This window comes from Phasianus colchicus, chromosome 34 (assembly GCF_987193195.1).
Source record: "Phasianus colchicus chromosome 34, bPhaCol1.hap1.1, whole genome shotgun sequence".
Lineage (NCBI taxonomy): Eukaryota > Metazoa > Chordata > Aves > Galliformes > Phasianidae > Phasianus > Phasianus colchicus.
Window position 1 is genome coordinate 3,030,190 of NC_143469.1, and position 25,995 is coordinate 3,056,184.

Here is a 25,995-nt window from a genome sequence, read left to right on the forward strand (position 1 = left end):
ATTTTCACCCCATTTCTGTCCTGCTTCCCCCCTTTTTCTATCTCCCTTCCCTTCCAGCCCAATTTTGCCCTTTTTCACCCCATTTTCGCACCCCCCCCCCCCCCCCCCCACTCCACAAATCTCTTCTTAAGAACTTTTATTTTTTGTGGCGAAGCACAAAATGAACCCGGTGCACAATGACCCCCCCCCAAGGGACCCCCGCCCCCCCCCCCCAGGGACAGGCACTTTATTGGGGGGGGGGGGGGGCTGCTTTGGTGTGAAAAAATGGGAAAAAAATGGGGGGGGGTCCAAAGTGCATAGTGGGGGGGGGGGGGCGGTGGTGTGTGTCCCCCCCCCATCCATAGGGGGCAGTGGGATCATGGGGGGGGGGGGGGCGTAGCAGCGCTGATCCCTTGGGGGGGGGGGGGTCTGATTGTCACTGCAGCACCTCTGGGCCCCCCCCCCCCCAAAAGACCCCCAACTCCCGACCCCCCACTCCAACATAACGGGGTGCAGCCTCAGCAGCGGAGCTTCTGCAGCTGGAAGTGATGGGGGGGGGGGGGGGATGAGAATGAGGGGGGGTTATAAGGGGAGGGGGGGGGATGGGGAGGGTCCTCTGCAACCCCCCCCCCCCCCAAAAAAAAAAAACATGGAGAGACCCCCCCAAAGAAATGAGAGCCCTTCCAAAATAGAGACCCCACCTAAAACAGAAACGCCCCCCCCAAAAAAAAAACAGAGCCCCCCCAAAAAGAGCTCAGCCCCGAAACACAGAGCCCCCCACCCAAACACAGAGCCCCCCCCCAAAAAAAAGAGCCCCCCCAAAAGAGCTCAGCCCAGAACACAGAGCCCCCCCTCATAACACAGAGCCCCCCCACCTGAAACACAGAGCCCCCCCCCAAAATAGAGCCCATCCCCCAGAAACAGAACTGCCCCCCCCCCAAAATAGAAGCCCCCCCCCAAAAAAGAAACCGGAGCCCCCCAAAAGAGAGCCCCCCCCAAAACACAGAGCCCCCCCCAAAACAGAGCCCATCCCCCAGACACAGAACCGCCCCCCCCCCCCCAAAATAGAAGCCCCCCCCCCCCCCCAAAAAAAAAACGCACAGCCCCCCCACCTCGCTCTCCACCAGGTTCCTTTTGTACAGCGCTTCCTTGGCTGCTTCCTGCCGTGGGGGGGTCGCGATGGGGTCAGTGGGGATGCGGACCCCCCCCCAGCACTGGATGGGACCCCGGGGGGGTTTGGGGTGCCATGGGGGGGGGGGGGTCTCACCCGGTGTCCCTCTGTGCCCAAACGCCGCGCGGCGGCGGAGAAGTGCTGGGCGCAGCGCTCCAGGTGGGCCACGTATTCTGGGGGGGCAGAGAACCAGGGGGGACAACATGGGACAACATGGGGACAATATGGGGACAACATGGGGACACAATGGGGACAATATGGGGACAATATGGGGACAATATGGGGACAATATGGGGCAGGGGACACAATGGGGACAATATGGGGACAATATGGGGACAATATGGGGGCAATATGGGGGCAACATGGGGACAATATGGGGGCAATATGGGGGCAATATGGGGACAATATGGGGACAACATGGGGACAATATGGGGACAATATGGGGCAGGGGACACAATGGGGACACAATGGGGACAATATGGGGGCAGGGAACCCATGGGGACAATATGGGGGCAGGGGACACAATGGGGACAATATGGGGACAATATGGGGGCAGGGAACCCAATGGGGAGCAGGGAACCCAATGGGGACACAATGGGGACAATATGGGGGCAGGGGACACAATGGGGGCAATATGGGGACAATATGGGGGGCAGGGAACCCAATGGGGACACAATGGGGACAATATGGGGGACAGGGAGCCCAATGGGGGGCAGGGAACCCAATGGGGAGAAGGGAAGCCAATGGGGACACAATGGGGACCCACTGAGGATCAGAGAACCCAATGGGGTCACTGTAGGGACTGGAGAACCCAATGGGGACACAATGGGGAGCAGGGAACCCAATGGGACCCGATGGGGATCCAATGAGGACACAGTGGGGACCCAACGGGGACCCAACGGGGACACAAAGGGGACCCAATGGGATCCAATGGGGACACAAGGGGGACCCAATGGGGACACAAAGGGGACACAAGAGGGACACAAAGGGGACCCAATGGGACCCAATGGGGAGCAGGGGACCCAATGGGACCCAACGGGGACACAATGGGATCCAATGGGGACCCAACGGGGACACAATGGGGACACAAGAGGGACACAAAGGGGACCCTATGGGGACCCAATGGGATCCAATGGGGACCCAACGGGGACACAAGGGGGACACAAGGGGGACACAAGGGGGACCCAACGGGACCCAACGGGGACCCAATGGGATCCAATGGGGACACAAGGGGGACCCAACGGGGACACAAGAGGGACACAAAGGGGACCCAATGGGACCCAACGGGGACCCAATGGGACCCAATGGGGAGCAGGGGACCCAATGGGACCCAACGGGGACACAATGGGATCCAATGGGGACCCAACGGGGACACAATGGGGACACAAGAGGGACACAAAGGGGACCCTATGGGGACCCAATGGGATCCAATGGGGACCCAACGGGGACACAAGGGGGACACAAGGGGGACACAAGGGGGACCCAACGGGACCCAACGGGGACCCAATGGGATCCAATGGGGACACAAGGGAGACCCAACGGGGACACAAGAGGGACACAAAGGGGACCCAATGGGACCCAACGGGGACCCAATGGGACCCAATGGGGAGCAGGGGACCCAATGGGACCCAACGGGGACACAATGGGATCCAATGGGGACCCAACGGGGACACAATGGGGACACAAGAGGGACACAAAGGGGACCCTATGGGGACCCAATGGGATCCAATGGGGACCCAACGGGGACACAAGGGGGACACAAGGGGGACACAAGGGGGACCCAACGGGACCCAACGGGGACCCAATGGGATCCAATGGGGACACAAGGGAGACCCAACGGGGACACAAGAGGGACACAAAGGGGACCCAATGGGACCCAACGGGGACCCAACGGGGACCCAATGGGACCCAATGGGGACACAAGGGGGACACAAAGGGGACGCAATGGGACCCAACGGGGACACAAGAGGGACACAAAGGGGACCCAATGGGACCCAATGGGACCAACGGGGACGGAGCGGGCCCTGAGGGGCGGGTGCGGGGCCGGGTCCCACCTGCGCGCCATGCGGGGCCGCCGTGCTGCAGCTGTGAGCGCAGGGCCTGCAGGCGCTGCCGCAGCTCCTGGTGCTGCTGCTGCAGGGCGGGCGGCGCGGGGAGCTGCGCACGGTGCAGCGCCTGCAGCTGGGCACAACCGCGCCTTCAGACACACGGAGCCCAAACCGAGCCCCAAACAGCGCCCCAAATGGAGCCCAAACCGAGCCCCAAACCGAGCCCCAAATGGAGCCCCAACAGAGCCCCAAACAGCGCCCCAAACAGTGCCCTAACAGAGCCCAAAATGGAGCCCCAAACAGAGCCCAAAACAGAGCCCCAAACAGCCCCAAACAGCCCAAAACAGAGCCCCAAACAGCGCCCCAACAGAGCCCAAAATGGAGCCCCAAATGGAGCCCCAAACAGAGCCCCAACAGAGCCCAAAACAGAGCCCCAAACGGAGCCCCAAATGGAGCCCAAAACGGAGCCCCAACAGAGCCCCAACAGAGCCCCAAACGGAGCCCCAACAGAGCCCAAAATGGAGCCCCAAACAGCGCCCCAACAGAGCCCAAAACAGCGCCCATAAACGGAGCCCCAAACCGAGCCCAAAACAGAGCCCCAAACAGCGCCGTTCAGCCCCACATGGAGCCCAAAACGGAGCCCAAATCAGAGCCCAAAACAGCACCATTCAGCCCAAACTGAGCCCCAAACCGAGCCCCAAACAGAGCCCCAAACCGAGCCCCAAACAGCCCCAAACAGAGCCCCAAACAGAGCCCCAAACAGCCCCAAACAGAGCCCCAAACAGAGCCCCAAACAGCCCCAAACAGAGCCCCAAACAGAGCCCCAACAGAGCCCCAACAGAGCCCAAAACGGAGCCTAAAACGGAGCCCCAAACAGCACCGTTCAGCCCAAAATGGAGCCCCAAACCGAGCCCCAAACAGCGCCATTCAGCCCCAAACTGAGCCCCAAACAGCGCCCCAACAGAGCCCAAAACCGAGCCCAAAATGGAGCCCCAAACCGAGCCGTTCAGCCCCACATGGAGCCCCAAACGGAGCCCAAAACAGCACCCAAAACAGCACCATTCAGCCCCAAACCGAGCCCCAAACAGAGCCCAAAACAGTGCTGTTCAGCCCCACATGGAGCCCCATATGGAGCCCAAAACAGCACCCAAAACAGAGCCCAGAACAGCGCTGTTCAGCCCCAAACAGCGCCCCAAACAGAGCCCCAAAGAGAGCCCCAAACAGAGCCCAAAACAGAGCCCAAAACAGAGACCAAAACTGCACTCAAAACAACACCATCTCAGCCCAAAATGGAGCCCAAACTTTGGGATCTCAGCCCAAAACAGAGCCCAAAACGGAGCCCAAAACTGCAGGATCTCAGCCCAAAACTGACCCAAAACACCAGGATCTCAGCCCAAAACGGAGCCCAAAACTGCAGGATCTCAGCCCAAAACTGACCAAAAACTGTGACCTGAGCCCAAAACGGACCCCAAACTGACCCCAATCGGTGGGATCCTACCCAAAACGGACCCCAAGCTGACCAAAACGGCAGGATCTGAGCCCAAAATGGAGCCCCCAAACCGACCCCAAACTGCGCGATCTGCGCCCCAAACGGAGCCCCCAAACCAGCCCCCAACCGCCACATTCTGAGCCCAAACTGGAGCCCCCCGCCCCCCCCCACCCCCCCCAGCCCCCCACCCTCACCTTCCTCTCCAGCCGCTCGCAGTCGAAGCTCAGCAGGCTGAGGCAGGGCTGCACGGCTCTGCGGGGGGACAGCCGTGGGGAGGGGGCTGCCCCAATCCCCCTCCGTGGGGACAGCGGGGACCCAAAGCCACCCCAATTCCCCCTCCATGAGACCCCCCTCTTCTGCCCCAATTCCACCCTCCATGGAGACCCCAGTACCACCCCAATTCCCCACCCCGTGAGACCCCCAATGCCTCCCCAATTCCCCCTCCATGGGGACAACGGGGACCCCAAAGCCACCCCAATTCCTCCTCCATGAAGACCCCCCTCTTCTGCCCCAATTCCCCCTCCACGGGGACCCCAGTGCCACCCCAATTCCCCACCCCAAGAGACCCCCAAAGCCACCCCGATTCCCCACCACATAGGAACAATGGGGACCCCCAGTTCTGCCCCAATTCCCCCTCCATGAAGACCCCCTTCTTCTGCCCCAATTCCCCCCTCCATGGGGACAACGGGGACCCCAAAGCCACCCCAATTCCTCCCTCCATTGCGACCCCAGTGCCACCCCAATTCCCCACCCCGTGAGACCCCCAATGCCTCCCCAATTCCCCCTCCATGAAGACCCCCCTCTTCTGCCCCAATTCCCCCCTCCATGAGGACAACGGGGACCCCAAAGCCACCCCAATTCCCCCCTCCATGAAGACCCCCCTCTTCTGCCCCAATTCCCCCTCCATGGGGACCCCAGTGCCACCCCAATTCCCCACCCCATAGGAACAATGGGGGACCCCCCAGTTCTGCCCCAATTCCCCACCCCATAGGGTACAATGGGGCCCCCCCTCTTCTGCCCCAATTCCCCCTCCATGAAAACCCCCAGTTCTGCCCCAATCCCCCCCTCCACGTGCTGGACCCCCCCCCAAACCCCCCACCTCTCACCTTTTGTTCCCATCCTTCGGCGGAGCCGCGGGCGCTTTGCCTTTACTCACCTATGGGTGCAACCAGTGGGGTCACCCCCCCGGGACCTCGGGGGGGCTCACGGGGTGGGGGTGGGGGGGCCGAGGGCACCGCGGGGGGGTGGGGGGGGGTCTCACAGGGGGGGCGATGCCGGGCAGGAGGACCAGCCAGCGCTCGGTGCGCGTCTCCAACTGCGGGCAGCTCAGCGGCTCGCGGATCCGCACCACCACCTCCAGGCGCCCGCCGGTGGGTCGGCGCCCATCCAGCACCTATGTGGGGGGGGGAGGGAGATGGAACAGCCCTTCCTGAGCCCGAAAAATGCGGAGTTTTGGGTCAATCTGGGGGTGAAACGGTGAGTTTTTGTAAGGACGATGGCCAACGGTGCAGAGGTCGCGTTGGGGTTTTGGTGCTGCACCTTTGGGTGCTGGGTTGATGGGGGGTGCACCAAACAATGGGGTCACCACCACAATAGAGTCAGAAATGATCAAAAAGTCCCATTCTGGCCCAAAAAAATACCATTTTTGGGTCAATTTTGGGTGAAAATGTTGAGTTTCCATGATGACGATGGCCAACGATGCAGATGTTGCGCTGGGGTTTTGGTGCTGCACCTTTGGGTGCTGGGGGGTGTGCAGCACCAAACAATGGAGTCACCACCACCATGGAGTCTGATGTGATCAAAAAGTCCCATTCTGGCCCAAAAAAATACCATTTTGGGGTCAATTTTTTATGAAAATGCTGAGTTTCCATGAGGACGATGGCCAACGGTGCAGACATTGTGTTGAGGTTTTGGTGCTGCACCTTTGGGTGCTGGTGGGGATCTGGTGGGTGTGCGGCACCAAACAATGGGGTCACCACCACCATGGAGTCAGAAATGATCAAAAAGTCCCATTCTGGCCCAAAAAAATACCATTTTGGGGTCAATTTTGGGTGAAAATGTTGAGTTTCCATGATGACGATGGCCAACGGTGCAGACATTGTGTTGGGGTTTTGGTGCTGCACCTCTGGGTGCTGGTGGGGATCTGGGGGGTGTGTGGCACCAAACAATGGGGTCACCACCACCATGGAGTCTGATGTGATCAAAAAGTCCCATTCTGGCCCAAAAAAATACAGTTCTTGGGTCAATTTGGGTGAAAATGTTGAGTTTCCATGATGACAATGGCCAACGGTGCAGAGGTTGCATTGGGGTTTTGGTGCTGCACCTTTGGGTGCTGGTGGGTGTGCGGCACCAAACAATGGGGTCACCACCACCATGGAGTCAGAAATGATCAAAAAGTCCCATTCTGGCCCCCAAAAAATACCATTTTGGGGTCAATTTGGGGTGAAAATGTTGAGTTTCCGTGATGACGATGGCCAAAGGGGAGGGGTCACACTGGACCTTTGGGTGCTGGGTTGGGTGGGGGGGGGGGGGCACCAAACAATGGGGTCACCACCACCACGGAGTCCAAAGTGACCAAAACAGCCCTTTCCAACCCCAAAAACCAGCACTTTTGGGCAATTTTGGGTTGAAACACTGATTTTCCACGATGACGACGGCCGACGCGTCCGGCGCCACCGGAGCCAAAAACGACCAAAAAGCTCCGTTCCCCCCCCCCGGAAACCCCCCGTTTTTGGCCGATTAGCAGCAAAATCATCAAACGGAACCGTTCTGCCCCAAAATGATGGTTTTTTTTGGGGGGGGGGGGGTCGTACCTCCAGCAGCTCCCGCACCTCGCAGCGCTTCTCCAACGCCTCCAGCTTCAGCTGCGCTGCGCCCAGCAGGCGGTCGGGCTTAAAGAGCCCCCTGAGGGGGGGGTGGGGGGGGTCAGAATTTGGGGAGGGGGTCCACGCGGCTCTGACCCCCCCCCAGCCCGCGGCGCCCCGCGCTCACCCCTTGTGGGTCACCTCGAATTTGATGCCTTTGCCCTGCAGGACGCGGCGCAGCCCGCGGTGCCCGCGGTTGATGCGGAGTTTGAAGCTCTCCTGAAATTCTGGGGGGGGGGGGAAATGGGGAGGGGGGGGATGGAGGGGAGGGGGGGTCAGACCCCAAAAGGGTCGCCCAGCCCGAAAGGAGGGCCGCCGACACAGGGAAGGGGCAACGAGCACAAAACAAGGGGCAATGGGACCCCAAAGGGCCACCGACCCCAAAAGAAGGGGCCACCAACCGACCCCAAAACCACCCCCACCCCAAATCCCCCCCCACCCCAAATCCGTCCCCCAAATCCCCCCCACTCCAATCCCAATTCCCCCCACAATTACCCCCGCCCAATTCCCCTGTCCCCAATCCCCCCACCCCAATCTCCCCTCCCCAGATCCCAACCCCAAATCCCTGACACCCCAAATCCCTCCCCAAATCCCCACCCCACCACCAACCCCCCCCAAATCCCCCCTCAATCCCAACCCCCCCAAACCCCACACCCCCCAAACCCCCCCCACCCCAAATTCCCTCACCCCATATCCTACCCCCCCAAACCTCCCCCAAACCCCCTCCACCCCCAATCCCCCCCCCAAATCCCCCCCAGATCCTTCCCCACCCCAAATCCCTCCCCAATCCCAAACCCCCCTCCAAATCCCTCCCCCAAATCCCCCCCAGATCCTCCCCCCAAATCCCACCCCCAAATCCCACCCCAACCCCCCCAAATCCCCCTCCAGATCCCCCCACCCCAAATCCCTCCCCAATACCAACCCCCCCAAATGCCCCCCACCCCAAATCCATCCCCAAAATCTCCTCCCCAAATCCCTCCCCAATCCCAAGCCCCCCCCCAAATCCCACCTCCCCCAAACCCCCCCAGATGGCCCCCACCCCAAATCCCTCCTCAATACCAACCTCCCCAAATCCGCCCGCACCCCAAATCCCCCCCACCCCAAATCCCTCCCCAAAATCCCCCCCAAATCCCTTCACGCCAAATCCCACCCCCCAACCCCCCCAGATCCCTCCCCACCCCAAATCCCTCCCCAATCCCAAATCCCCCCCCAGATCCTCCCCCCAAATCCCACCCCACCTCAAATCCCCCCCCCAAATCCCACCCCCAATTCCCCCAAATCCCCTCCCCAAATCCCCCCCCCCAAATCCTTCCCCCAAATCCCCACCCCAAATTCCCCCCCAGATCTCCCCCCTAAATCCCTCCCCAATCCCAAACCCCCACCCAAATCCCCCCTCCCCCAAACCCCCCCCACCCCAAATCCACCCCCCAAATCCACCCCCAACCCCCCCAAATCCCCCTCCAGATCCCCCCCACCCCAATCCATCCCCAATCCCAACCCCCCCAAATCCCCCCCACCCCAAATCCATCCCCAAAATCTCCCCCCCCAAATCCCTCCCCAAAATCCCCACCCCAAATCCCTCCACCCCAAATCCCTTGACCCCAAATCCCACCCCCCAACCCCCCCCAGATCCCTCCCCACCCCAAATCCCTCCCCAATCCCAAACCCCCCTCCAAATCCCCCCCACATCCTCCCCCCAAATCCCCTCCACCCCAAATCCCCCTCCAGATCCCCCCCACCCCAAATCCATCCCCAAAATCTTCCCCCCAAATCCCTTCCCAATCCCAAACCCCACCCCAAATCCCCCATCCCCCAAATCCCCCCCACCCCAAATCCCCCCCCCAAATCCTTCCCCCAAATCCCCCCCCCAAATCCTTCCCCCAAATCCCCACCCCAAATTCCCCCCCAGATCTCCCCCCTAAATCCCTCCCCAATCCCAAACCCCCACCCAAATCCCCCCTCCCCCAAACCCCCCCACCCCAAATCCCCCCCCCAAAACCCACCCCCAACCCCCCCAAATCCCCCTCCAGATCCCCCCCACCCCAAATCCCTCCCCAATCCCAACCCCCCCAAATCCCCCCCACCCCAAATCCATCCCCAAAATCTCCCCCCCAAATCCCCCCCCCAAATCCTTCCCCAAAATCCCCACCCCAAATTCCCCCCCAGATCTTTCCCCCAAATCCCTCTCCCAATCCCAAACCCCCACCGAAATCCCCCCCCCCCCCAAATCCCCCCTCCCCCAACCCCCCCCACCCCAACCCCCCCCCACCAGGGCAGTGTCCTCCCGTCCGCGCGGCGGTTCTGTCCTTCTGCGCCTCGTCGGCGCTGGGATGCTGGAACTCGAAGCGCACGAAGGTGTCCAGATCCTTGGGGGCGACCCCTAAACGATGGAAAACGGCCTCAAAACCCACCGCCCCCCCCCCCCCCAAATCCTCCCCCCCCCCTTCTGCCCCCCTCCTCACCGGGCGGCGCGGGGAGGTTGATGCCTCTGACGATGCACAGCAGCAAATCGCCGCTGCTCAGCTCGGGGAAGGTCCTGAAAGGGGGTAAAAAGGGGTGAAAAGGGGGGGCAGGGGGGGGTGGGGGGCACGGGGGGGGCGGGGGGGAAGGGAGGAGCCCAAAAGGAGGCAGTGGGACCCGAAGGGGGGAGCACAAAGTAAGGGGGGGGCCCTAAAAGGAGAGGACCCCGAAAGAAGAAGGAGGACCCCAAAGAAGAAGGTGGATCCCAAAAGAAGAGGGGAGGAGCCCAAAAGAAGGAGGACCACAAATGAGGAGGGAGGAGCCCAAAAGCAGACCCCAAAAGAAAAGGGCAAACCCCAAAAGCAGAGAGCGGAACCGAAAGGAGGAGGAGGACCCCAAAGTAGGGGATGGACCCCAAAAGAAGAGAAAAGGACCCCAAAAAAAGAGGAAAGGACCCCAAAACCTCCTCTCCTAGAGGGAGGAGCCCAAAAGCAGACCCCAAAAGAAAAGGGCAAACCCCAAAAACAGAGAGCGGAACCCAAAGGAGGAGGAGGACCCCAAAGTAGGGGATGGACCCCAAAAGAAGAAGAGAGGACCCCAAAAGAAGAGAAGACACCAAATGAGGAGGGAGGACCCCAAAAGAAGGAGGACCCCAAATGAAGAAGGTGGAACCCAAAGCACAGGGCGGACCCCAAAAGCAGAGGGAGGACCCCAAAGAGGAGGGGGGAACCCAAAGAAGGAGGAGGACCCCAAAAACAGACCCCAAAAGGGCAGACCCCAAAACAGGAGGGGGGACCCCAAAGCAGGAGGAGGACCCCAAAAGCAGACCCCAAAAGAAAAGGGCAGACCCCAAAGAAGGAGGAGGACCCCAAAAGCAGCCCCCAAAAGGGCAGACCCCAAAAGAAAAGGGCAGACCCCAAAAAGAGGAGGGAACCCAAAGGAGAAGGACTCCAAAAGCAGACCCCAAAAGAGAAGGTGGAACCCAAAGCAGGAGGAGGACCCCAAAAGCAGCCCCCAAAAGCAGCCCCCAAAAGCGGACGGGGGACCCCAAAGCAGGAGGAGGACCTCAAAAGCAGACCCCAAAAGGGCAGACCCCAAAAGAAAAGGGCAGACCCCAAAAAGAGGAGGGAACCCAAAGGAGAAGGACCCCAAAAGCAGACCCCAAAAGCGGACGGGGGACCCCAAAGCAGGAGGAGGACCTCAAAAGCAGACCCCAAAAGGGCAGACCCCAAAAGAGGAGGGTGGAACCCAAAGGAGAGGGAGGAGCCCAAAAGCGGACCCCAAAAGTGGAGGGGGGACCCCAAAGCAGGAGGACCCCAAAAGCAGACCCCAAAAGTGGAGAGGGGACCCCAAAAGCAGCCCCCAAAAGCGGAGGGGGGACCCCAAAGCAGGAGGACCCCAAAAGCAGCCCCCAAAAGGGCAGACCCCAAAAAGAGGAGGGAACCCAAAGAAGGAGGAGGACCCCAAAAGCAGCCCCAAAGGCTCCGGGCCGTACTTGACGGCGCTGAAGCTCCGCTGCTCCCAGCGGCTCCGCGGCTCCGGGCCGCCCTGCGCGCGGCTCTGCTGCAGCACCTGGGCGCTGCGCCGGCACTCCTGCGCCAGCAGCTCCAGCCTGCGGGCGGGAACCACGTCAGCACCCACAGCAGCACCCACAGCGGCACCCACAGCGGCACCCACAGCGGCACCCACTGCAGCACCCACTGCAGCACCCACAGCGGCACCCACAGCGGCACCCACTGCAGCACCCACAGCGGCACCCACAGCGGCACCCACAGCAGCACCCACAGCGGCACCCACAGCGGCACCCACAGCAGCACCCACTGCAGCACCCACTGCAGCACCCACAGCAGCACCCACAGCGGCACCCACAGCGGCACCCACAGCGGCACCCACTGCAGCACCCACTGCAGCACCCACAGCGGCACCCACTGCAGCACCCACAGCGGCACCCACAGCGGCACCCACAGCGGCACCCACAGCGGCACCCACAGCGGCACCCACTGCAGCACCCACAGCAGCACCCACAGCAGCACCCACAGCAGCACCCACAGCGGCACCCACAGCGGCACCCACAGCGGCACCCACAGCGGCACCCACTGCAGCACCCACAGCGGCACCCACAGCGGCACCCACTGCAGCACCCACAGCAGCACCCACAGCAGCACCCACAGCAGCACCCACAGCGGCACCCACAGCGGCACCCACAGCGGCACCCACAGCGGCACCCACAGCAGCACCCACTGCAGCACCCACAGCGGCACCCACAGCGGCACCCACAGCGGCACCCACAGCGGCACCCACAGCGGCACCCACTGCAGCACCCACAGCGGCACCCACAGCGGCACCCACAGCGGCACCCACAGCGGCACCCACAGCGGCACCCACAGCGGCACCCACTGCAGCACCCACTGCAGCACCCACAGCGGCACCCACTGCAGCACCCACAGCGGCACCCACAGCGGCACCCACAGCGGCACCCACAGCGGCACCCACAGCGGCACCCACAGCGGCACCCACTGCAGCACCCACAGCAGCACCCACAGCAGCACCCACAGCAGCACCCACAGCGGCACCCACAGCGGCACCCACAGCGGCACCCACAGCGGCACCCACTGCAGCACCCACAGCGGCACCCACTGCAGCACCCACAGCAGCACCCACAGCAGCACCCACAGCAGCACCCACAGCGGCACCCACAGCGGCACCCACAGCGGCACCCACAGCGGCACCCACAGCAGCACCCACTGCAGCACCCACAGCGGCACCCACAGCGGCACCCACAGCGGCACCCACAGCGGCACCCACAGCGGCACCCACTGCAGCACCCACAGCGGCACCCACAGCGGCACCCACAGCGGCACCCACAGCGGCACCCACAGCGGCACCCACAGCGGCACCCACTGCAGCACCCACTGCAGCACCCACAGCGGCACCCACTGCAGCACCCACAGCGGCACCCACAGCAGCACCCACAGCGGCACCCACAGCGGCACCCACGTCGGCACCCACTGCAGCACCCACAGCGGCACCCACAGCGGCACCCACAGCGGCACCCACAGCGGCACCCACTGCAGCACCCACAGCGGCACCCACAGCGGCACCCACAGCGGCACCCACAGCGGCACCCACAGCAGCACCCACGTCGGCACCCACTGCAGCACCCACAGCGGCACCCACTGCAGCACCCACTGCGGCACCCACAGCGGCACCCACAGCAGCACCCACAGCAGCACCCACAGCAGCACCCACAGCAGCACCCACAGCGGCACCCACAGCGGCACCCACAGCGGCACCCACAGCAGCACCCACAGCGGCACCCACAGCAGCACCCACAGCAGCACCCACAGCGGCACCCACTGCAGCACCCACAGCGGCACCCACAGCAGCACCCACAGCGGCACCCACAGCAGCACCCACAGCGGCACCCACAGCAGCACCCACAGCGGCACCCACAGCGGCACCCACTGCAGCACCCACAGCGGCACCCACTGCAGCACCCACAGCGGCACCCACAGCGGCACCCACTGCAGCACCCACAGCAGCACCCACAGCGGCACCCACAGCGGCACCCACAGCGGCACCCACAGCAGCACCCACTGCAGCACCCACTGCAGCACCCACAGCGGCACCCACAGCGGCACCCACAGCGGCACCCACAGCGGCACCCACTGCAGCACCCACTGCAGCACCCACAGCGGCACCCACTGCAGCACCCACAGCGGCACCCACTGCAGCACCCACAGCGGCACCCACAGCAGCACCCACAGCAGCACCCACAGCGGCACCCACAGCGGCACCCACAGCGGCACCCACAGCGGCACCCACTGCAGCACCCACAGCGGCACCCACAGCGGCACCCACAGCGGCACCCACAGCAGCACCCACTGCAGCACCCACTGCAGCACCCACAGCAGCACCCACTGCAGCACCCACAGCGGCACCCACAGCGGCACCCACAGCGGCACCCACAGCGGCACCCACTGCAGCACCCACAGCGGCACCCACAGCGGCACCCACTGCAGCACCCACAGCGGCACCCACAGCAGCACCCACTGCAGCACCCACTGCAGCACCCACAGCAGCACCCACAGCGGCACCCACAGCGGCACCCACAGCGGCACCCACTGCAGCACCCACTGCAGCACCCACAGCGGCACCCACTGCAGCACCCACAGCGGCACCCACAGCGGCACCCACAGCAGCACCCACAGCAGCACCCACAGCAGCACCCACAGCGGCACCCACAGCGGCACCCACAGCGGCACCCACAGCGGCACCCACTGCAGCACCCACAGCGGCACCCACTGCAGCACCCACTGCAGCACCCACTGCAGCACCCACAGCAGCACCCACAGCAGCACCCACAGCAGCACCCACAGCAGCACCCACAGCGGCACCCACAGCGGCACCCACAGCGGCACCCACAGCGGCACCCACTGCAGCACCCACAGCGGCACCCACAGCGGCACCCACTGCAGCACCCACAGCGGCACCCACAGCAGCACCCACAGCAGCACCCACAGCAGCACCCACAGCAGCACCCACAGCGGCACCCACAGCGGCACCCACAGCGGCACCCACTGCAGCACCCACTGCAGCACCCACAGCAGCACCCACAGCGGCACCCACAGCAGCACCCACAGCAGCACCCACTGCAGCACCCACAGCGGCACCCACAGCGGCACCCACAGCGGCACCCACAGCGGCACCCACAGCGGCACCCACAGCGGCACCCACTGCAGCACCCACTGCAGCACCCACAGCGGCACCCACTGCAGCACCCACAGCAGCACCCACAGCGGCACCCACAGCGGCACCCACAGCAGCACCCACAGCGGCACCCACAGCGGCACCCACGTCGGCACCCACTGCAGCACCCACAGCGGCACCCACAGCGGCACCCACAGCGGCACCCACAGCGGCACCCACTGCAGCACCCACAGCGGCACCCACTGCAGCACCCACAGCGGCACCCACAGCGGCACCCACAGCGGCACCCACAGCGGCACCCACAGCAGCACCCACGTCGGCACCCACTGCAGCACCCACTGCAGCACCCACAGCGGCACCCACTGCAGCACCCACTGCGGCACCCACTGCGGCACCCACAGCGGCACCCACAGCAGCACCCACAGCAGCACCCACAGCAGCACCCACAGCGGCACCCACAGCGGCACCCACAGCGGCACCCACAGCAGCACCCACAGCGGCACCCACAGCAGCACCCACAGCGGCACCCACAGCAGCACCCACAGCAGCACCCACAGCGGCACCCACTGCAGCACCCACAGCGGCACCCACAGCAGCACCCACAGCGGCACCCACAGCAGCACCCACAGCAGCACCCACAGCGGCACCCACTGCAGCACCCACAGCGGCACCCACTGCAGCACCCACAGCGGCACCCACTGCAGCACCCACAGCGGCACCCACAGCGGCACCCACTGCAGCACCCACAGCAGCACCCACAGCGGCACCCACAGCGGCACCCACAGCGGCACCCACAGCAGCACCCACTGCAGCACCCACAGCGGCACCCACAGCGGCACCCACAGCGGCACCCACTGCAGCACCCACTGCAGCACCCACAGCGGCACCCACTGCAGCACCCACAGCGGCACCCACAGCGGCACCCACAGCAGCACCCACAGCAGCACCCACAGCAGCACCCACAGCGGCACCCACAGCGGCACCCACAGCGGCACCCACAGCGGCACCCACTGCAGCACCCACAGCGGCACCCACAGCGGCACCCACAGCGGCACCCACAGCAGCACCCACTGCAGCACCCACAGCAGCACCCACAGCAGCACCCACAGCAGCACCCACTGCAGCACCCACAGCAGCACCCACAGCGGCACCCACAGCGGCACCCACAGCGGCACCCACAGCGGCACCCACTGCAGCACCCACAGCGGCACCCACTGCAGCACCCACAGCGGCACCCACAGCGGCACCCACAGCAGCACCCACAGCAGCACCCACAGCAGCACCCACAGCGGCACCCACAGCAGCACCCACAGCGGCACCCACAGCGGCACCCACAGCGGCACCCACAGCGGCACCCACAGCGGCACCCACTGCAGCACCCACTGCAGCACCCACAGCGGCACCCACAGCGGCACCCACAGCGGCACCCACAGCGGCACCCACAGCAGCACCCACTGCAGCACCCACTGCAGCACCCACAGCGGCACCCACAGCGGCACCCACAGCGGCACCCACAGCGGCACCCACTGCAGCACCCACTGCAGCACCCACAGCGGCACCCACTGCAGCACCCACAGCAGCACCCACAGCGGCACCCACAGCAGCACCCACAGCGGCACCCACAGCGGCACCCACGTCGGCACCCACTGCAGCACCCACAGCGGCACCCACAGCGGCACCCACTGCAGCACCCACAGCGGCACCCACAGCGGCACCCACAGCGGCACCCACAGCGGCACCCACAGCAGCACCCACGTCGGCACCCACTGCAGCACCCACAGCGGCACCCACTGCAGCACCCACTGCGGCACCCACAGCGGCACCCACAGCAGCACCCACAGCAGCACCCACAGCAGCACCCACAGCGGCACCCACAGCGGCACCCACAGCAGCACCCACAGCGGCACCCACAGCAGCACCCACAGCAGCACCCACAGCAGCACCCACAGCAGCACCCACAGCGGCACCCACTGCAGCACCCACAGCGGCACCCACTGCAGCACCCACAGCGGCACCCACAGCAGCACCCAAATCAGCACCCACAGCAGCACCCACAGCAGCACCCACAGCGGCACCCACAGCGGCACCCACAGCGGCACCCACAGCGGCACCCACAGCGGCACCCACAGCAGCACCCACAGCAGCACCCACAGCGGCACCCACAGCGGCACCCACAGCGGCACCCAAATCAGCACCCACAGCGGCACCCACAGCAGCACCCACAGCAGCACCCACAGCAGCACCCACAGCAGCACCCACAGCAGCACCCACGTCGGCACCCACGTCGGCACCCACAGCAGCACCCACAGCAGCACCCACAGCGGCACCCACAGCGGCACCCACAGCGGCACCCACAGCGGCACCCACATCAGCACCCACAGCGGCACCCACAGCGGCACCCACAGCGGCACCCACGTCGGCACCCACGTCGGCACCCACAGCGGCACCCACAGCGGCACCCACAGCGGCACCCACAGCGGCACCCACAGCAGCACCCACAGCAGCACCCACAGCGGCACCCACAGCGGCACCCACGTCAGCACCCACAGCAGCACCCACAGCAGCACCCACAGCAGCACCCACAGCGGCACCCACATCGCCCATATCGCCCCACATCACCCCACGTCACCCATATCGCCCCACGTCGCCCCACATCACCCCACATCACCCATATCGCCCCACGTCGCCCCACGTCGCCCCACGTCACCCATATCGCCCCATATCACCCATATCACCCACACTGCCCCACACTGTCATCCACATTGCCCCATATCGCCCTATGTCGCCCCGCTTCGTCACCCATATCGCCCCACATCACCTCATATCACCCCACATCATCATCCCACATCGCCCCACACCATCGCCCCACACCGCCCCATATCACCCCACACCAGCACCCCATATCATCACCCACATCGCCCCCCAGCGCCCCACACCATCGCCCCACACCGCCCCACATCATCGCCCCACAGCTCCCCACATCATCGCCCCACATCATCGCCCCACACCGCCCCTCACCATCACCCCACGGCGCCCCACATCATCACCCTACGTCACCCCACACCATCACCCCACACCGCCCCACACCATCACCCCCCAGCGCCCCACACCATCACCCCACAGCTCCCCACATCATCACCGCACAGCGCTCCATATCATCACCCCACAGCGCCCCACAGCATCGCCCCACATCGCCCCACACCATCACCCCACACCATCACCCCACACCATCACCCCACACCATCGCCCCACACCATCGCCCCACACCATCGCCCCACACCATCGCCCCCCAGCACCCCACACCATCACCGCACAGCGCCCCACACCATCACCCCACATCATCACCCCACACCATCGCCCCACACCATCGCCCCACATCGCCCCACACCATCGCCCCACAGCGCCCCACATCTCCGCAGTGCCGCTCACTGCGTGGTCTCGGCGATGTTCCCCATCTGGATGAAGTGCCTGGAGGAGCTCACGCACATCTGGGGAGGTTCCAGGCTTCTGTCAGCTTCCAGGACCTTCCAACCTTCCGTTCTACGACCTTCCGGGACCCTTCCGACCCAACCCAACCGTTCTACGATTTTATGACCTTCCGGGACCTTCCAGGCATCCGTTCCACGGTTCTCTGACCTTCCAGGACCTTCCCAACCCAACCCAACCCCTCCGTACCTCTATGACCTTCAAGGACCTTCCCAACTCAACCCATCCCAACCCTTCCATGGTTCTGTGACCTTCCAGGACCCCTCCAACCCATCCATTCCAAGGCCCTATGACCTTCCAGGACCCTCCCAACCCAACCCAACCCCTCCATGGTTCTGAGACCTTCCAGGACCCCCCCAACCCCACCACCCCATGCTTTTATGACCTTCCAGGACCCCCCCAACCCAACCATCCTATTCTTTTATGACCTTCCAGGACCTCCCCAACCCAACCCAATCCCTCCACGGTTCTGAGACCTTCCAGGACCCTCCCAACCCAACCCCCCCATGCTTTTATGACCTTCCAGGACCCCTCCAACCCATCCATTCCAAGGCCCTATGACCTTCCAGGACCCCCCCAACCCAACCACCCCATGCTTTTACGACCTTCCAGGACCTCCCCAACCCATCCCAACCCCTCCATGGTTCTATCACCTTCCAGGACCTCCCCAACCCAACCCAACCCCTCCATGGTTCTATCACCTTCCAGGACCTCCCCAACCCAACCCCTCCACGGTTCTGAGACCTTCCAGGACCCCCCCACCCCCACCCCCCCGTGCTTTTACGACCTTCCAGGACCCCCCAGCCCCTCCCTCCCCTGCCAGGACCTCGTGCTGCAGCCGCAGTCGCTCCAGCAGCTCAACATGGCGCCCGTTGGGCTCCTCCCCCCTCGGCCCCCCGGCGCCGCGGTGCAGCAGCGCGAAATCCTCGCAGGGCGGAGCTTCCGGGACCTGGGGGAGGGGCGGGTCAGGGTCAGTTTTAGGGTCAGGGTCAGGTTAAGGCCAGGGTCAGGGTCGGGGTCGGGGTCAGGGTCAGAGTTTAGGGTCAGGGTCAGGGTCCGGGTTGGGGTCAGGGTCAGGATTAGGGTCAGGGTCAGAGTTTGGGGTCAGGGTCAGGGTTGGGGTCAGTTTTAGGGTCAGGGTCAGGTTAAGGTCAGGGTCGGGGTCAGAATCAGAGTTGGGGTCAGGGTCGGGGTCGGGGTTGGGGTCAGGGTCAGGGTTGGGGTCAGGTCAGGGTCGGGGTCAGGGTCAAGGTCAAGGTCAGGGTCGGGGTCAGGGTCAGTATTAGGGTCAGGCTCAGGGTCCAGGTCAAGGTCAGGGTTGGGGTCAGGATCAGAGCAGGGTTGGGGTCAGTTTTAGGGTCAGGTCAGGGTTGGGGTGAGGGTCAAGGTCAAGTACAGGGTCGGGGTCAGTTTTAGGGTCAGAGTCAGGTTAAGGTCAGGATCAGGGCTGGGGTCAGGGTCAGGGTTAAGATTAGGGTCAGGGTCAGGGTCGAAGTCAGGGTCAGGGTCAGGGTTGGGGTCAGGGTTTAGGGTTAGGGTCAAGGTCAGAGTCAGGATTAGGATCAGGGTCAGGGTCAGGGTCAAAGTCAAGGTCAGGGGTCAGGGTTGGGGTCAGGGTCACGGTTCAGATTAGGGTCAGGGTTGGGGTCAGGACCAGAGTAGGGTCAGGGTGAGTTTTAGGGTCAGGGTCAGGTTAAGGCCAGGGTCAGGGTCGAGGTCAGGGTCAGGGTCGGGGTTGGGGTCAGGGCTTAGGGTTAGGGTCAAGGTCAGGGTGAGGGTCAGGGTCAGGGTCAAAGTCAAGGTCAGGGGTCAGGGTTGGGGTCAGGGTCAAGGTCAAGGTCAGGGTCGGGGTCAGTTTTAGGGTCAGGGTCGAGGTCGGGGTCAGGGTCGGGGTTGGGGTCAGGGTCGGGGTCAGGGTCACGGTTCAGATTAGGGTCAGGGTCAGGGTTGGGGTCAGGATCAGAGCAGGGTCAGGGCCATTTTTAGGGTCAGGGTCGGGGTCAGGGTCAGTTTTAGGGTCATTTTTAGGGTCAGTTTCAGGGGGTGGGGGTGGAAGCGGCCGCACCGCGGCGATGTCGACGGGCAGCCCGGCGCGCGCCGCCTCCATGATGGCGGCCACGGCTTTGGCGCGGCGCAGGAACTGCATGGCGCCGCCCAGGTCCTGCAGCTGCTTGCGGCGCAGCGCCGCCTCCTGGAGCTGCAGCCGCCGCCCCGCCAGGAACTGCAGCTGCTGCTGGGCTGCGCCGGGCGGGCGGCCGTCAGAATGGGGCGCTGCAGCGTGGCCCTGCCAGGACCTGGCAGCTCCGCCACCCAACGCAGCCCAATACAACCCTGCCAGGACCTGGCAGCTCCGCCACCCAACGCAGCCCAACACAACCCTGCCAGGACCTGGCAGCTCCGCCACCCAACGCAGCCCAACACAGCCCTGCCAGGACCTGGGAGCTCCTTCCAACCCAACGCAGCCCAACACAGCCCTGCCAGGACCTGCCATGTTCCCCCCCACTCCTCTCTCCTGGGACCTGGGAGCTCCTTCCAATCCAACCCTTCCAAGACCTGTAGGATCCTTTCAACCCCCCACCCCTTCCAGGACCTGTGATGTCCCCCCCCCCATCCCTTCCAGGACCCACCACCCCCCTTCCAGGACCCGCCCCCCCCTCCCCCCTCCCAGGCCCTTCCATCCCCCTTCCAGGACCTGCCATTCCCCCCATCCCTTCCAGACCCTTCCGTCCCCCTTCCAGGACCTGTGATGCCCCCCCCGCCCCCCTTCCAGGCTCCAACCCCCTCTGGCCCTTCTGTCCCCCTTCCAGGACCTGTGATGTCCCCCCCCCCTTCCAGGCCCTTCCATCCCCCTTCCAGGACCCGCCAACCCCCCATCCCTTCCAGGACCCCCCCCCCCTTCCAGGACCCACCACCCCCCCCCCCAGACCCTTCCACCCCCCTTCCAGACCCTTCCACCCCCCTTCCAGGACCCACCACCCCCCCCCAGACCCTTCCACCCCCCTTCCAGGACCCGCCGTTACCCCGGCTGCCGCCCCGCCCCCCCACCCGGTCTCTGTTTGCAGCGGCTCCGGCGGGGGGGGGCCGCGGGGGGGGCGGCTGTGAAAGAAGGGAGGGAAGCGGATCAGAGGCGAAGCGCAGCTTTTGGGGGGGGGTCCTGGAAGGGCGGGGGGGGTCGGGGTCCACCGACCTTCATCTCCTCCTCATCATCATCATCACCACCATCATCATCACCACCATCATCACCATCATCACCATCATCATCCTCAGCGCCCACGTCCTGCTGGGCCGAACCGAGCGCCGCCGCGGGGGGGGGCTGGAAGCCTGCGGGAAGGGCGGAGTGGGGGGGGGGGAAATGGGGGGGGTGAGGCAATGGGGGGGCAGTGGGGGGGATGGGGGAGCGGGGGGGGGCAGGGGGGGCAATGGGGGGGAATGGGGGGGAATGGGGGGGGGCAATGGGGGGGGCAATGGGGGGAGAGGTGGGGGAAAATAGGGGGGGGGGCAATGGGCGGGGATGAGGGGGGGGAATGGGGGAGTGGGGGCGGGGGGGTGAGGGGCAGTGGGGGGGGGAGGTGGGGGGAAATAGGGGAAGGGGGGGGCAATGGGGGGAGATAGGGGAGCGGGGGGGGCAGGTGGGGGGAAATGGGGGGGAGGGCAATGGGGGGGCAATGGGGGAGCGTGGGGGGGGCAGATGGGGGGAAATAGGGGAGTGGGGGGGGTGGGGGGCAATGAGGGGGTGGGGGGGAAATGGGGTGAGGCAATGGGGGGGGCAATGGGGGAGCGTGCGGGGGTGGGGGGAGATGGGGGGAAATAGGGGAGGGGGGGTGGGGAGCAATTGGGGGGTGGGTGGGAATGGGGGTGCGGGGGGAGCAGGGGGGGAAATAGGGGAGGGGGGGCGAGGGGCAACAGGGGGTGGGGGGAGATGGAGGCAAATGGGAGTGGAGGGGGGGTGCAAGGGGGAGGGCAATGGGGGGAGATAGGGGAGTGGGGGGGGGGGGCAATGAGGGGGTGGGGAAACGGGAGCGGGGGGAGCAATGGGGGCAGTGTGGGGGGGAATGGGGGAGGATGGGGGGTAAATAGGGGAGTGGGGAGGGGGGCTCAGGGGGGGGATGGAGGGGGCAAATGGGGGTGCTGTGCTATGGGGCACGGATGCTGTGGGGCTGATCCATGGGACAGGGACGGTGTGGGGCTGTGCTATGGGACAGGATGCTGTGGGGCAGGGATGCTATGGGGCAGGATGCTGTGGGGCAGGATGCTGTGGGGCTGTGCTGTGGGGCAGGATGCTATGGGGCTGTGCTATGGGGCTGTGCTATGGGGCAGGATGCTGTGGGCAGGATGCTATGGGGCTGTGCTATGGGGCAGGATGCTATGGGGCAGGATGCTGTGGGCAGGATGCTATGGGGCTGTGCTATGGGGCAGGATGCTGTGGGGCAGGATGCTGTGGGGCTGTGCTGTGGGGCAGGATGCTATGGGGCTGTGCTATGGGGCTGTGCTATGGGGCAGGATGCTGTGGGCAGGATGCTATGGGGCTGTGCTATGGGGCAGGATGCTATGGGGCAGGATGCTGTGGGCAGGATGCTATGGGGCTGTGCTATGGGGCAGGATGCTGTGGGGCTGTGCTATGGGGCAGGATGCTATGGGGCAGGATGCTATGGGGCTGTGCTATGGGGCAGGATGCTGTGGGGCTGTGCTATGGGGCAGGATGCTATGGGGCAGGATGCTATGGGGCTGTGCTATGGGGCAGGATGCTGTGGGGCTGTGCTATGGGGCTGTGCTATGGGGCAGGATGCTATGGGGCAGGATGCTGTGGGGCTGTGCTATGGGGCAGGATGCTGTGGGGCTGTGCTATGGGGCTGTGCTATGGGGCAGGATGCTATGGGGCAGGATGCTGTGGGGCTGTGCTATGGGGCAGGATGCTGTGGGGCTGTGCTATGGGGCTGTGCTATGGGGCAGGATGCTATGGGGCAGGATGCTGTGGGGCTGTGCTATGGGGCAGGATGCTGTGGGGCTGTGCTATGGGGCTGTGCTATGGGGCAGGATGCTATGGGGCTGTGCTATGGGGCTGTGCTATGGGGCAGGATGCTATGGGGCTGTGCTATGGGGCTGTGCTATGGGGCAGGATGCTGTGGGGCTGTGCTATGGGGCAGGATGCTGTGGGGCTGTGCTATGGGGCTGTGCTATGGGGCAGGATGCTATGGGGCAGCACCTGGCGGCACGGGCAGCTCTGACAGATCCACGGCTCGGCCCGCCTGCAGCGCTCGGATGGCGTCCTCGTATTGCTGGGGGGGTGATGAGCACCGCCACCCCACAGCCAACGGCCCCACACAGCTCAGCCCCACAACCCCACAGCCCCACAGCCAATGGCCCCACAGCCCCACAGCCCCACACACCTCAGCCCCACAGCCAACAGCCACACAGCCCCACACAGCTCGGCCCCACAGCCCCACAGCCCCACAACCCCACAGCCCCACAGCCCCACAGCCACACGGCCCCACACAGCTCAGCCCCACAACCCCACAACCCCACAGCCCCACAGCCAACGGCCCCACAGCCCCACATGCCTCAGCCCCACAGCCAACGGCCCCACACAGCTCAGCCCCACACCCCCACAGCCCCATGGTGAAGCCCCACAGCCCCAAAGCCACGCAGCCCCACAGCCCTATTGCCCCCCAGCCCCGTTGCCCCATGGCCCCACAGCCCCCCAGCCCCATGGTGCAGCCCCACAACCCCCCCAGCCCCATAAGCCCCCAGCCCCACAGCCCCATGGTGCAGCCCCACAGCCCCCCACAGCCCCATAACCCCCCAGCCCCCCAGCCCTTTGGTGCAGCCCCACAGCCCTCCACAGCCCCACATTCCCATCGCCCCATGGCCCCACAGCCCCCCCCAACCTCCCAGCCCCATGGCGCAGCCCCACAGCACAGCCCCACAGCCCCCCACAGCCCCACATCCCCATTGCCCCATGGCCCCACAGCCCCTTGGTGCAGCCCCATAACCCTCACAGCCCCACAACCCCCCCAGCCCCATAACCCCCCAGCCCCATGGTGCAGTCCCACAACCCCCCAGCCCCACAACCTCCCCCAGCCCCATAACCCCCCAGCTCCACGGCACAGCCCCACAGCCTCCCCCGGCCCCACAACCTCCCCAGCCCCACAACCGCCCCAGCTCCACAGCCCCATGGCGCAGCCCCACAGCCACCCCCAGCCCCACAACCCCCCACAACCCCCCCCAGCCCCATAGCCCCCCCAGCCCCACAAGCCCCCCAGCTCCACGGCGCATCCCCACAACCCCCCACAGCCCCATAGCCCCCCCAGCCCCACAACCACCCCCAGCCCCACAGCCCCCCCAGCCCACAACCCCCCAGCTCCACGGCGCAGCCCCACAGCCCCCCCCAGCCCCACAACCACCCCCAGCCCCACAACCCCCCCAGCCCCACAACCCCCCAACTCCATGGCGCAGCCCCACGACCCCCCCGAGCCCCACAGCCCCCCCAGCCCCACAAACCCCCACAACCCCCCACAGCCCCATAGCCACCCCCAGCCCCACAACCCCCCACAACCCCCCCAGCCCCACAAGCCCCCACAACCACCCCCAGCCCCACAACCCCCCACAACTCCTCCAGCCCCACAACCCCCCCCAGCCCCATAGCCCCCCCAGCCCCACAACCCCCCACAACCCCCCCAGCCCCACAACCCCCCAGCCCCGCATCCGCCCCATCCCCGCACACCTTGACGATGCGCCGGTGCATCCTGGCCTTGCGCTCCTCCCCGCGGCCGATGGCCTGGGCGGCAGCCCTGCAGTAGGGCTCCATGCGCCGCCGCAGCGCCGCCAGCTGCTCCTCCGCCCCGCTGAGCTGCGGCTGGGCGCCGCCGGGGGGCGCGGCGGGAAGCGGGGGGGGCCGGGGGGGCGACGGCGGCGGCCGGGCCGCGGGGTGCAGCTCTGCAACGGGGGGCGGCACGTCGGCACCCGCCGCGCCGGGACCGGGACCCACGGAGACCCCGCAGGGACCCCCGCATGGAGACCCCCACCCACCCATGGAGACCCCACGACCCATGGAGACCCCCAGTATCTCATGGAGACCCCCGCCCCCCCAGGGACCCCCTGCATGGAGACCCCCTTATCCCCCCCCATTCAGACCCCCACCCTCCCATGGAGACCCCATGACCCATGGAGACCCCCGCCCCCTCATGGAGACCCCCACCCCCACAGAGACCCCCTGCATGGAGACCCCCCTATCCCCCCCCATTGAGACCCCCACCCACCCATGGAGACCCCCACAGGGACCCCCCCCCCACATGCAGACCCCCGCATCCACCCCCATTGAGACCCCCCCTCCCATGGAGACCCCCAGTGTCTCATCGAGACCCCCCCCTCCATGTTGACCCCCACCCTCCCATAGACCCACGGAGACCCCCACCCCCCCAGAGACCCCCCTGCATGGAGACCCCCTCCCCCGAGACCCCCACCCCCTCACGGAGACCCCCAGCATCTCATTGGGACCCCCACCCCCCATAAAGACCCCACGACCCATGGAGACCCCCGCCCCCCCAGGGACCCCCTGCATGGAGACCCCCCATCCACCCCCATAGAGACCCCATGACCCATGGAGACCCCCGCAGGGACCCCCCCACATGGAGACCCCCACATCCCCCACCATTGAGACCCCCACCCTCCCATGGAGACCCCATGACCCACGGAGACCCCGCAGGGACCCCCCCCATGGAGACCCCCCATCCACCCCCATTGAGACCCCATGACCCATGGAGACCCCCACCCCCTCATGGAGACCCCCAC

General features: G+C 65.4%; 1 protein-coding gene across 1 annotated transcript in view; it reads right to left on the minus strand.

Moving 5' to 3' along the window:
• Nucleotides 1-438: 438 nt before the first annotated feature.
• Nucleotides 439-25,995, minus strand: part of CC2D1A (coiled-coil and C2 domain containing 1A) — a 30,242-nt gene continuing 4,685 nt past the window's right edge. The window contains exons 5-23 of the mRNA XM_090128615.1: nt 24,929-25,140; nt 23,411-23,483; nt 21,395-21,528; nt 21,228-21,303; nt 20,273-20,445; nt 19,034-19,156; nt 18,151-18,209; nt 11,507-11,623; nt 10,014-10,087; nt 9,821-9,931; nt 7,679-7,778; nt 7,501-7,591; nt 5,949-6,080; nt 5,794-5,843; nt 4,882-4,939; nt 3,205-3,331; nt 1,247-1,323; nt 1,092-1,139; nt 439-518 (exon numbers count right to left, since the gene is read on the minus strand). Coding sequence (XP_089984741.1) covers nt 498-518; nt 1,092-1,139; nt 1,247-1,323; nt 3,205-3,331; nt 4,882-4,939; nt 5,794-5,843; nt 5,949-6,080; nt 7,501-7,591; nt 7,679-7,778; nt 9,821-9,931; nt 10,014-10,087; nt 11,507-11,623; nt 18,151-18,209; nt 19,034-19,156; nt 20,273-20,445; nt 21,228-21,303; nt 21,395-21,528; nt 23,411-23,483; nt 24,929-25,140 — 1,856 coding nt within the window. The 3' untranslated portion in view covers nt 439-497. The remainder of the gene's footprint in view (nt 519-1,091; nt 1,140-1,246; nt 1,324-3,204; nt 3,332-4,881; nt 4,940-5,793; nt 5,844-5,948; nt 6,081-7,500; nt 7,592-7,678; nt 7,779-9,820; nt 9,932-10,013; nt 10,088-11,506; nt 11,624-18,150; nt 18,210-19,033; nt 19,157-20,272; nt 20,446-21,227; nt 21,304-21,394; nt 21,529-23,410; nt 23,484-24,928; nt 25,141-25,995) is intronic.